The sequence below is a fragment of the Sceloporus undulatus genome, chromosome 2 (assembly GCF_019175285.1).
Source record: "Sceloporus undulatus isolate JIND9_A2432 ecotype Alabama chromosome 2, SceUnd_v1.1, whole genome shotgun sequence".
Taxonomy (NCBI): domain Eukaryota; kingdom Metazoa; phylum Chordata; class Lepidosauria; order Squamata; family Phrynosomatidae; genus Sceloporus; species Sceloporus undulatus.
In genome coordinates, this window is record NC_056523.1 from 146036139 (window position 1) to 146049201 (window position 13063).

At 48.3% G+C, this 13063-nt stretch overlaps 1 protein-coding gene across 1 annotated transcript; it reads right to left on the bottom strand.

Annotated features, from left to right (window-relative positions):
- Positions 1-3540: 3540 nt before the first annotated feature.
- Positions 3541-8811, bottom strand: CBX8 (chromobox 8). Its single transcript, XM_042450917.1, has 5 exons — positions 8379-8811; positions 7659-7702; positions 7359-7424; positions 7076-7142; positions 3541-6806 (listed from the first exon to the last, which is right to left on the bottom strand). The coding sequence occupies exons 1-5, from the start codon at positions 8445-8447 to the stop codon at positions 5964-5966; spliced, it is 1089 nt and encodes a 362-aa protein (XP_042306851.1). The 5' UTR covers positions 8448-8811; the 3' UTR covers positions 3541-5963.
- Positions 8812-13063: the final 4252 nt, after the last annotated feature.

Consider the following 13063-nt stretch of genomic DNA (forward strand, 5'->3'; position numbering starts at 1 on the left):
CCCTAGCAAGAGCAAGACGGGTGGACCTCAAGTCCTCCAAACTTTGGCCCTCCAGATTTTTGGACTCCACCTCCCAGAATTCCTGACAGTTGGCCAAGCTGGCTGCGGCTCCTGGGAGTTGAAGTCCAAAATACCCGAAGGCCCATAGTTTGGGAGCCGCTTGTCCCGATTGACCTCGAGAAAATGGAACAGCGCCTGCTTTGCTAACGCTCACACTCTCTCAGCCTTAGAGGATGGCCATGTAAAAACAACTTGAAGGCCCACAACAACAACCAAAGCCAGGAATCTTGTTTGCTGTTGTCGAAACTGAGGCACAACTGGTGTCACAGCAAACTACCATTCTCCGAAGTCCACAGCATGGAGCCATGGCAGTTAACGTGGTGTCAGAGGGGATCCTTTTTGCAGTGTGGATGCAGCCTAGCAACGGGGAGAGGGCTCCGGATTCGAATCTCGAAGTTCAGAAGGTGCCTCCTGCGTGCCTTGTTGCGAGAAGGGCACCGTCCTATTTTCCTTCGAAAGAACAGGCGATCCAACCAGTGTTTCTGGACTCGCTAATTGCCTGGTTGATAACACAACAGAATAAAAACATGCCATCACAACAACAATAATTAAACAAGCGCAGCGTCTGGAGACGGCAGAAGTTTCCAGCCAAAACACGTCTCCCCCAACAGACACAACTATTATAGCGCCTCCTCCCCCCTCGTTTGCTCTGTGTGTGTTTGTGTGTGCATTTGTGTGTGTTGTGGGGGGAGTAGTTAGTTTCTAAGACGTTTTGAGAGGCCAGTTTTTGAAGGCGGAGAGTGCTAAAACAGAATATCCTTATTTCTCCAGGAAAATCCTGGAAAACCTAGGAAAGGCCATTTATACTCACCGCCTCTAGAATTCTGCCTCCCTTGCTATCTTCTTCTTTTTTTCTTCCCCTGATTTATTTTTCAAGGGAAAACGATGGAAACAATGGACAACCCCTATTCAATCGGGATCTCCTTAAAGCCAGGCAATCCCTCTTGGAGGTGAGGATACAAAATCTCATTACTGGAGGCTTCTCCACTTGCTAATGGCTGCTGCTATACTAGCCCTGTTCTGTTCTGTGGCCAAAATAAATCCATGCGGCCATTCACTACACTGACCTCCTAGTAAGCTAGGTGTAACTCAAGCTACTTTATCCCAGAGCAAGATCAATTTGCTCACTGAGTGCGGTAAATTACTTTATTGACCTGATCCCGATGTAAGGGAGAGGAGGAGGAAGAGGATGGTTGCTCGAAAGGAGGCTCCTTTGAGGGGACAGGACAGTTCAGGTGGCCTCTATGGGTGTTTATAGACTAGGAGGCGTGGGCTGGGGAGATTTAGGTCTGATCTACACTCCAGAATTAATGCAGCTTGACACCGCTTTAACTACCATGGTTCCATTCTATGGAATCCTGCGATTTGCAGTTTGTTGCGGCACCAGAGCTCTCTGACAGAGAAGGCTAACTATCTCACAAAGCTACGAATCCCAGGATTCCACGGCATGGAGTCATAGCAGTTAAAGCGGCGTCAAACCGCAGTGGGGATTAGACTTTAGATTCAAAGCCTGATCTATCTCCTTGAGTCGTTGGAAACATGTATGAAAAGAAAGCTGGGAGACAAATTAAGTAATTTTCCAGTAATTTGAGCCTGGGCCGGCCTTTCCTCACCCACGGTTTTGTGTACTGCGAATCAGGTTTTGTGTCTTCTCTAAACAATACTCTTCAAGGCCAGGAGATACTCTCCAAACAATCCACCGGGGGAGGAGATTCTGTTGTTAGGAGCCAATCGCAGTGCCATTGGTAAATTTTCAGCCCAATCCTACACCCAGGAGTCAATCCCATTAGCTTCAGGAGGATTTACTCCCAGGAGCATCGCCTCCAACTAGTTGGAAAGTGGCGTGTAGGACTGCCCTTTGTCCCATTGAAGTCAATAGGAACAATTCTCTGGGTTTCCCGCTTCGCTCCGGTTCTGCGAAACCAGTCATCCGCTGGTTTCGCACAACGCCGGGCTATTTCGCTCTCTCTCCAGATGAGAAACCAGACATGAAAGGAGAGCCGGGAAAACGTCGCTTATGGCTTCACATCAGAGCAGCATGTGATCTCCTCGGGTTGCAAGGAGGAGTCCAAGCTCCTCCATAGTACCAATGTCACGGCCAGAGATAGGAAGAAAGAAGGGTTTTTCTCTGTGTGTATGGTTGTAGCTGCACTGCGGAAAGAATCCGATTGGACACCACTTGAACGGCCATGGCTCAATGCTATGGGATTCTGGGAATGGTAGCTGGCAGACATAACCAACTACCATTTCCATAATCTCGTAGCATTGAGCCATGGCCGTTAAAGTGGTATCCAACCGGATCCTTTCAGTAGTGCGGATGCAATCTGTTTTTATTGGTTTGCTTGCTTTTTCGCTCTAATCCCAGAAACGCAAAACAGAACGCGGTTTCTTCTGCTCTTTCGACAGCTGCCCTTGGGGCTCCTTCAGTCGCCACGGCGTTTCTATTCTCAAACAAAATGCAGCCGAGCAGGCAGAGCCGAAAGTCGGCTCCTGTTGACGGTGTATTTCTGTCTTGCCCATGTCTTGCCTCCTTAGATCTCCCGGGAACAAGAAACGGCTGGAGACCATATAAGAAAGAGGAGATTTCCAAATAAACCGGGGGGGGGGTGTTGGGGGGATTCCTGATCATTGATAGACTTATTGCTTAGGAGCCCATCCTAGCTCCATCGGTAAATTTTCTGCCCAATCCTACACCCAGAAGGCAGCCCTATTGAACTCAGGAGGACTTACTCAGGGGGTGGCACATCACCTCCCTTCAGTCGGAAAGTGGCGTGAAGGATGCCCTTGTTCCCTTTACAATCCCCTCCATTTCCTTCCCCTCTGACTACAAACCCCGCAGAACGAATTAGCAACTGGGAATAAGAAATCCTAGATTGGCTCCTGTATATTCAGGTTCATTAGATGAAACGTCCAAACGTCCACAGCTTGGTGAACAGAAATTGGCAAATCCACTCCTCTTCAACCTCTTCCCATCTTCCAGCCCTTGTCAAATGGAGGAAACCAAGTGGGGCTGGAGTAAGGAGGGGAGAACACGAATCCAGTCCATGGTGAGTAGTAAGCAGAGAGGAAAGAATTCCCACACACATACATACACCTCTACATCTGGGGAGTATCCTCTGTTTCCCCATAGTTTGCAATCTGGTCTCAGGTGAGAATAGACTATGTTGTTGGCCGGCAAGTCTACTTGTCTGGAGCCAAGTGAAACCATTTCCAGATCAACCTCCAAAGCAGATTCATCACCAGCCCAGCTCACTCAGTGTGTCCAAGATGGCCAGTCTTCCCCGGATTTTAGCATCTCATTCTGGAATGGGAACCTCTGGGTTACAGGAAGGGAATTTGCCAAAGGTTTCTCAGTTCTTCCCTTCACCACCAGAAGAAATATTGACCTATGCTGCTAGGGAAATGCATGGTTACCCTCCTGTTTTAAAAGCAGGGAGGACTCTTCGCCAGATAACAACAAAAACAAAACCCAAAGCCAAGTCTCTATTTACAAAGTATTATATATATTTCAATTCACATAAAAAGCAGGTACTGTATAAGACATTCAACATTGGCAGAAGACACCTACTTAAGCTTCTGAGACTGTTCGGTCTGGATCAATGAGATTATAAGCTTTGTTCTGTTTTCCTTTTTTTTTTTTTACAGCTCTTAAAGAGAATTAAATAACTCCACACTCACATACATTCAATATATGTAACTATGTACATACACATATACACCCACGTTTATGTTTGTCTAGCTTTTATATACCCATGTGTGTGCCTACAAACACACAGCAGAGGGTGGCACAGGCCACCATGACACCTGAGGAAGAGGGACAGCACTAGTCTTAGGCTCTGTTTGGACCAAAGAGGTAGTCCTCCTAACCACTACTCTCTCTTCCACTCCATCCCATAATAAGTCCTGTGACAACATATGCCTGCTGACATGCATCTCTCTCCCCACCAGTCCACTTAAAGTGGGAAAACTTAAAACACCTCTGGGGTTTGGAACACTGATTCTTTGAACTGAAGGGAATTTAAATCCTTGGGCTGATTTTTAGTTAAAGAGGGAGGGGGGGGGGGGGGACCAACAACCTGGCACTTCCTCAGTACAATTCCAACAGAAATTGTCATTTTTTATTAGTATTATTATTTTGCTGGAGAAAAAGGTCCCAAACTGAAGTTAAACTGAAGCAAGTATTTCCACTTCAGCTCAGAGGCTTCTTCCTAGATCCACCTGTATAGGTGACTTGTGTGCTTTTTCTCCCTTGTTCAGTCATCAAATGAAAAAGTTCTAGCAAGGGGCCATTCAGAGGAAAATGGGGGTGGGAGACGGGGGTGTTCAGACAGATTTGTGCTTTTTTGTACATGACAAGAGGGTTAAATCAATATCTGTTGAGATACCACAGCACCTGATCAACATGAATGAAAACTTCCCATGCCACCCCCCCTTTCAACACATCCCCTTGAAATGCAAGAGGGGTTGGGGGGGTTTTTTGGGGGGAGGGTTCAAATTTGCATTCCATGAAGCTGAAAAAGAGCTGAATAAGATAGTCCTCTAGGTTTCACATATTGCTTTCTTCAAGGGAGCAGAAAAAGAGGGTTTTGTATTTTGCATAAAAGTGATGGTTGAGAAGAAACTACTCTATTTTTAACTACAAATATAAGAATGTCATGGAGGGAGGCGGAATAACGTAACAGGGGATTGTTTCTTCCCAGTAAATGGGGGAGAGGAAGGTACATAGAACAGCAGCCTGCTTTGAAACTGGTCTTGTCCAACTGTTTAACTAGCATCAACAGAAGGGCTGTTTGCCCTTCATCTGTGTTCTCAGATTTACATTGATACAGAAGAGACAGCTTTTCTAAAGACTCCTAATGACCTGGAAAGGAACTGCAATGGTTTTTGAAGGGGAGGAGATGGAATCTACTTTCAGTATAAGATCAAGAGCACCTACAATATGAGTTGTGAAATACTTTCCTCCCCAACTTTTCTGGCACGTAAGGAATGTAAACAGATTTTTCTTTATGGAGTGAGCAGGGAAGGACCCCCAAAAAGAAGGGAAAAACCCACAAAAACAAAACAGCAGGCAATGTGAACTAAACTATCTGCTCAGTTCTCTCTCCCTGCCAACCTTCTATCTGCTCCCTATGACAGTCATATTAAAGTGCATGACAGCAGCCAGACTTTTCTCAGAATCTTAACACATACACATCCCCTATTCCCTTGCAAGAAAAGGTCGCTGGAGTTAATACTTCTTTGCTAAAACATCTTCCAACTGGTTTTAATGGACACTTTTTAAACCAACATTTCTTTTTAACTGGAGCAAAACAAAAGCAAGACAATCCTGGAAAGTCAAGTGCTTCCTTCAGCTGTCCAGCTTGAACAGTTGTGTATACAGCACACTTGATTGTACAAAGCAACACATTATAATATAACAATCAAAAAACTGGAGCTCCCATTTTGGCCCCAGATGAATACAAGACCCCCCATTTGCCCACCGCATCATCTTTGGGGGAAGGGAGGGGAAACAACTACAAAACAAAATGAACCAAGATGTTATAATAATTAGCATATAAGGTCCCTATCTACACCTGCTCTTGCAACTGAGGCAAGAGACACGTCAATTCTTTGTTTACTGTCCACCTCCAAGAGACTTAAATAAAAACAAAAACAACTTAGCGTTGAAATATATATATGTATATAGATATATATATATGTATTTCTCCTTAAATAACATATTTACATCTAATAGAAAATATAACTCTAGAGATAATCTTTCCAACCAAAACTGAAATTGGTGTCAGGGAAGGGAATAAAATAACGAATTGTAATCCTGTCCAAGAAAAAAAAGAAGATCCAAAGCCAGACCACCTGTACCCAAACCCATTCAATGCTGCCTCCCGCCTCCTCCTCAGGGGAATTCATCGTTTTTCCTTAAAGAACCCTTGGTCTGTGCTGCTCTCCTTAATGGTAACTGTCAAGAAATTTGAGGTCACATCAGTCACAACCACCTTCTCCAGGTTGTTAAGAGATGGGCTCCAAGCTTCTTCTTCTGGATCACCAAGGATCCTGGAGACAGGGATGCGGGCGATGAGGGAAGGCCTGCCAGCCTGTGTCCCTATACCATCTCCATATAAGCTGCTTTGATTGGCAGAGCTGTGCAAAATCTTAGGGACACCCAAGTCCAAACCGCTTTGCCCTTTCGGATCCAGGAAATCTGCCCTGTGCTTGGTCAGCCTGGGAGGATAAGTCTCAGGGGCGCCCAGCTTGATGCCAACTTCTGCCCTGGTGCTAGACCCAGCACTGGGCAATTCAGGCTCCCGCCTCCTGGCTAACTGAATCACACTGTGTCCTGAACTGAACTTGGCTGCAGAAGGGTTAGCTGCCTCTTCCAACTTCCTGGCTTTCAGGTAATCCACCACCATCTTGTCTCCTGGCTCCACTGGCTTTCTCTTGGAAGCAGCCTCAACAGTTTCAGCCAGGTCTTTGTAGAGCTCTTTCCTGGGCTTTGGGCCTCTTTTTTTGAAGGCGCCTTCAGACCTGTCTTCTTCAACCCTGTTCTCCTGGATCATGTCCACTCGGGAGTCATTGATAGGAGCACTGACAGAGCTGCTTTGATGGGGCAGTGGGATTTGCCTGAGTCCTTCTCTAGCCCGGGAGGTGGAGCCCAGGTCTGGGGGGGCTCTTCCAGCATAAGGCACCCGGATCCCCCGAGAAGAGTCACTGCGAAATTCATAGGTTTTGGCTTTGGCTTTGGCCTGGGCCTGCAAAAGAGAGAAATGAATTGAGTTGCTGCAGTCAGGCTCCACAGGCATTCCTATCCACGAAACTTTAAAATACAGTCATGCTTCTGTTCTTCCCAACACACACACACAAACTCATAGGCCCAGCAGAACAGGAATTCATTTTTTGCACTGCTGCCTTCCCTATGTGTACACACACACACACACACACACACACACACAATAGTTTCTGCTGCATAGAGTAATATACCAGCATGGCAAGCATGGTTGCTGCTTTCCTCTTCCCTTACCTTTAATAGGAAGGTTTTGGGTTTGGGACCTCGTTTCTTAGGACCATAAAGTTCCATTTCTCTCTCCCTAAATGAGGTTTAAAAAAACAAGCACACACATATTTAAACAACAACAGAGCATTAGTTCAGTAGTGCTCTAAAACACTAATTCAACCCGTCTTGAATCCCACTGTGGGAGAAAGGTGAGATATAAATCCTTTAAATGTGTAAATAAAGAAATAAAATAAGCTAGGGCTGTAATTGTTAACAAGTGAGATGTCCCCTTTCCTACCAAACAGTGTACCTTTCCTCAAAAGCTGCCAGCAGGCGAGCATCTAGGATGTTTTCCTCAGGCTCCCAGGTGCTGTATCTGGCAGAGAGAAAGGGAAGAAGAAAAGAGAACAAAATGAGATGGGCTTTCAAAACAAACAATTATTCCAAGGTACAGTAATTTAAAAGGCCATCTACTCCATTCACCCAGTGAGACCATCTACTCCACTAGACCCGCCACTGAACATTTGCAACAACATACAACAAATCCAAATCCACCTCATTACAGTATTTACTAGGCTGCAAGGACTCCACTGTCACAGTGGCTACTTACTTCTGAGACCAGCCTTTCCATTTCACCAGATATTCCATCCGACCCTGCAGACGTGCAAGAAAAATAGGAAACACATTATTATTATTACTCCTATTATTATTATTATTATTATTATTATTATGCTTTATTTGTATAGTGCTGTACATTAGTAGGCATTGCAGGAGAGAGGGGGGGAGGGGAAGCGATCCAAAGTAACGAAGTGAAAGAACTGGCCTGCTGGAGCACGCTCTCCATATAAAACTCAAGTTGTACCCAAAGGCATGCGTCAAATATGTATGTGTATGCATGCCAACAACATGCCACAAATATGCCCATACAAACGGCGACGTCAAGGGAAGGAAAAGGGGGGGCGTGCTACAAACAGAAAGGAAAAAACGCGATCAAAAATATATATGCATGCAGAAATGCGTGCAGCAGGGAAATGGACCTGCAGCGCAAACATGCATGGCTTGCAAGGCGGAGGCAAGGAGGAGGAGGAGGAGGAGGCAGGCGATGGTGGTGGCAAGGCGAGCAGAAAGGAGGAGAGGCAAGGCAAGGCAAGGAGGCGGCTGCTGCTGCTGCTGCTGCAGAGAAGGAGGGAGGGATCCACCACGAAATGCAAAAAATGCAAGCGGCGCAAGAGCCTGCGGCCTCGGTGCGGGCCTGGAGCCTGGGGAGGAAGGCTCACAAAGCCGGGGCTGGAGAGGAGGAGGAAGGGGAAGAGGAGGAGGAGGCACTTACTTTGCGGATGCGCCTCTTGAGCAAGGCCTCGGCCGCGAAGACCCTCTCCCCCACGGCAGAGAGCTCCATGTTTACTCGGCCGCTGGCACCACCAGCAGCAGCAGCAGCAGAAAAGCAGCAGCAGAGGAGGCTCTGGAAGCAGCAGCAGCAGCAGCAGCAGCAGCAGCCAGCCCAGCCCAGACCATAATACTCCGCTCGCTGACGTCAGCCCTCGCCTCCCCTGCTGCCTCCGCACTTGTTGCTGGCCCTGCCTGCCTGCCTCCAAGCCTGCCTCTTTGCTGTCTGCCTTGCTGCTTGGCTGGAGAGCAGAGCGGCTGCTGCTGCTGCTCTTGCTTCCTCCTCCTCCTCCTCCTCCTCTTTCCCTGGTGGTGGTGGTGGTGGTGGTGGTGGTGCTGGGCCTGGCTCTTCCCTCGCCTTCCCTCCCCGCGACGTGCTCTGCGTTTCAATCACGGCGGAGGAGGAGGAGACACAGAGACCGAAGGGGGCGGGGAGGCTGCTGCAGACCAAGGGCTGGCTGGTTGACTAGGAGGGAGGGGGTCCTTCAGCTGTCTGAGACGGAGGGGGGAAGGGTGCACCTCCGGAGAGGAAAGGAGGGAGGGCTGGGGAGGGGTGCAATTTGGTATCCCTCCCCACCTTCTCCCCCCCAGATGCCTAGATTTGCACCCATCCCTGGCCTTCTCCCCACCCCCACCCCCATGCCATTTCTGTTCCCTATGAAGCCGGAGGGGGCTTGCACTTTCTCCCCTGTGAAGCCTACATTGCCCCCCAGCCTTCTCCCCTCCCAACCCATCTCTCCCCCTATGATTGGCATCCCTCCCCAGCTTTGTTCCCCCCCTCCTTTCCTCCCTCTTATGAAGCTGGAGAGGGTTGCATAGATTTGCCCCCTCCCTCGGCCTTCACCTCAGTTTCTTTCCCCTATGCAGCAGGGGAGGGCTGTATACATTTGCACCCCCCCCCCCCCCCCATTTCTCTTTCCTCTGCGATGGGGAGGGCTGCCTGGATTTGCACCCTTCTCCTGCCTCCTCCTTTCCTCCTGCCTCCCATCATCTCGCAGACCCCTCCTCAGGAACGGAACCAGGGAGGGCGGATCGATCAATGGCATTTGCAGGATCGGAAAAAAGCCCGAAAGCCTTTATTTGTTTCCCTCCCCCTTCCCCTCTTTTTGTCTCATATGTGTGTGTGTGTGTTTTGTAATCGACTTCCTTGCTTCAGCAAAATAAACACACACACACACACACACCGGTCCCCTCTTCTTCCTCCAAGGATAGATGTTGGGGGATCAGAAGAAGAAGCATACACGGTTTGAGAGGGGAGGTATTCCCTACTCGATGAATGGCATGGAGGGGCGGAGGGGGGGGGGGAGAAAACATAGGGGATGGCTGGGATGGCGGATTGGTTTTGGTTCCTCTTTCCGATTCGGAGTGGGGTCGGTTTGGTGGGGGGCTCCCCCAACTTAAAAATGGAGCAAAAAGATCCCTTCACAAACACCGCCCCCTGTTTGCTGTCCTCCCCCTGCAGGGAATGTATTTTAATCGCAGCAAGGGCGGGACCAGAGGCTGTATTCACACTGCAGGAATAGTCCGATCTGATTCTGGTGCCGCAACAAACTACCATTCCCAGAATTCCATAGCCTGGCGCCATGGCAGTTAAAGCAGTGTCAGATCGTAGTATTCCTGCCCTGTGGATGGACTCAGAGGGGGCCAAACCAGGTCCTCAGTTCTTTGCGGGGCTCCCCGACGCCTTCCCTCCGGATCCCTTGTGTGGAAAAGTTCACGCGCGGCCGGCCGCCTGCCTTTCGGTTTTATTACAACATACTGAGCAAAAACTCCGTGAACTTTGACTTCGGCATATTTTCTCCATGAGAAATAAATAGAAAAGGGGAGGAAGGGAGAATCAGGGGGAGAGAGGAGGGAAGGACGGAGGGATTGGGACAGAGTAAAGCAGAAATCAGTAAGAGAAAGCGCACACCTTGGAGTTAGACTCTGCAGACCAGGGTTCGGATCCCAGCTCCGGATCCCATGGAAACCCACTGGGCAAGTCACACTCTCTCAGCTCCAGAGGAAGGCAATGGCAAACCCCCTGGGAAGAAACTTGCCAAGAAAACCCCATGGCAAGGTAGCCATAAGTCGGAAACGACTTGAAGCCACATAATAGCAACAATAAACACCTTAGAGAAAATGGGGGGTGTGCCTGTGTTAGGTACTACTTCTCTACTTTGACCTTTCCGTCCTATGCGGGGGGGGGGTGTCTCGCCATCTGTATCTAAACGAAGAGCTAACTCTCAGCTCCAAGAGCTAACTCTCAGCTCCGCTGACTTGTAAAGCGCCTTCGCGGCCATCGAGGCGTCTCACTTCAGAGGAAGCGCTCCTGAGGATGGAAAAAGGATAGGGACCTTACAACCAGTCAGCCTAGTGGTTTGAGTGTTGGACTTCGACTCTGGAGACCCAGGTTTCAATTCCCAGTTTAGCCATGAAACCCACTGGGTGACCTTGAGTAAGTCACAGGCTCTCAGCCTCCTCAGGGGAAGACAAGGGCAAACCTCCTCTGAACAAATCTGGCCAAGATGTCCCTTAGGGTCGCTATAAGTCGGGAACGACTTGAAGGCACACAACAACAACATGTCCACGCCTTTGAAATCCATGAAGACACCCCCCCCCCCCCATTTTGTTTAAAGATGTGTTGGCTAGGACTGGGCTGTGAAATATTTGTAATACGAAGATTGTATACGAGATCCAATACTCAGTGTATGTGTGTGCATCAAGTCTCCTGTCGACCCCATGAATTTCATAGTGTTGTCTTAGGAACATTCAGGGGTGCTTTTGCCTGTTGCTTTCTCTGAACTGTGTATTGATGTGTTCCTTCAAGTAATTTCTGACTTATGGCGACCCTATTAAAGGGTTTTCTTGGCAAGATTTGTTCAGAGGGAGTGTGCCTTTGCCTTCCTGGGCACAACAATTCAAAAAGGATGTGGACAAGCTGAAGTGTGTCCAGAGGAGGGCGACCAAAGTGGTGAACGGTCTGGAAACTATGCCTTATGAGGAGAGATTTAAGTCCAAAATACACAGCAGAAATAACCCAGTTTGAGACCGCTTTAACTGCCCTGGCTGAATGCTAGAGAATTCTGAGAACTGTAGTTTATTGTGGCCCCAGAACTCTCTGACAGAGAAGACTAAATGTCTCACAAAAAAACTACAGTTCCCCAAATTCCCTAGCATTGAGCCAGGGCAGTTAAAGCGGTCTCAAACTGGGTTATTTCTGCACTGTGTTTTGGACATTAGGGAGCTGGGTAAGTTTAGTCTGGAAAAGTGTCAGTTAAGAGGTGATATGATAGCCCTGTTTAAATATTTGAAGGGATGTCATACTGAAGAGGGAGCAAGCTTGTTTTCTGCTGCTCCAGAGAACAGGACATGGAACAGCAAACTACAGAAAAAAAGGTTCCACCTCAACATTAGGAAGAACTTCCTGACAGTAAGGGCTGTTCCAGAGTGGAACATACTCCCTCAAAGGGTGACAGAGTCTCCTTCTTTGGAGGTCTTTAAACAGAGTCTGGATTGGGGGGGGGTGTGCTTTGACTGTGTGTTCCTGCATGGCAAGATGGGGTTGGAATGGATGGCCCTTGAGGTCTCTTCCAACTCTATGATTCTATTATTCCTCTGAGGCTGTGAGAGTATGACTTGCCCAAGGTCACCCAGAGGGTTTCCATGACCAAGTTGGGGGTTCGACCCTTGGTCTCCCAGTGTCAAATGCTCAAACGACTACACTGGCTCATCTGGATTAATTTGATTTGGTCCTTAAACCACGCTGAATAGGAGAAAATCCTTCTGCTGAACGGATTTAAGGCAGACGCCAAAGAGTTTCCTCAAGAGAGAGAGAGGGAGAGAGGCGGACTATGTAATATGGGTCCAGATTTCTTCGTTCTGACTAGTCTTGGTGCTTGTATCGTGGGGACAGGTTGTCAAGGAGCATCTCCGAGAGAAGGTCTGGGGTTAGGTTAGTAGACTGCCCTTTCCGAGTTTTGTACAGACCCCCTGGGCCACCTACCGCCGCCTCTCCGAGGCTGGATGAGTTCTTATACAGACCTAGAAGAGAGTCGTACCTTCAGTTTTTGAAGTTTTGTTGTTCTTTTTGCGTGCCTTCAAGTAGTTTCGGACTCATGGCGACCCTAAGGCTAACCTATCATGGGGTTTTCTTGGCAGGTTTTATGCAGAGGGGTTTTTGCCATGGCCATCCTCTGAGGCTGAGACAGTGTGACGTGCCCAAGGTCAATGAATGGGTTTCATGGCTGAGACGGGATTTGAACCCTGGTCTCCAGAGTCAGCATCCACCACACTGACTGTCCAGTTTTTGGAGTATAACGGGCTATAACCGGGAGATGGTGAGTGGGTGGACACGACTATTTATCAATTACGTGAGGAAAAAGAAAGAAAGAAAGAAAGAAAGAAAGAAAGAAAGAAAGAAAGAAAGAAAGCCCCGCGTGGGAGAAATAGTCGCCCGACACTTCCCTCCCTTTTCAAGGAGCCAGCCCTCGACTTCGAAGCCTGCCTTCGCAGCAACAAAGGGCCGTGCCAGCGCTACAGCTGGTTCTGCTTAAGTTTAAATGCTTTCCAACAGTTTGGGTAGTGAAAATAAAGTCGACCTCAAGAGCCTATAATGCGAGGCTCTGGTTTCCTTGCCCCAAGTACCTC

Excerpts from the sequence above, each read along its gene's own strand:
- CBX8 (XM_042450917.1), bottom strand. The coding sequence starts at position 8,447 with ATGGAGCTCTCTGCCGTGGGGGAGAGGGTCTTCGCGGCCGAGGCCTTG. Across the intron at positions 7,703-8,378 it reads TCAAGAGGCGCATCCGCAAA|GGTCGGATGGAATATCTGGT; the intron begins GTAAGTGCCTCC and ends GCACGTCTGCAG. Across the intron at positions 7,425-7,658 it reads TGGAAAGGCTGGTCTCAGAA|ATACAGCACCTGGGAGCCTG; the intron begins GTAAGTAGCCAC and ends TCTCTCTGCCAG.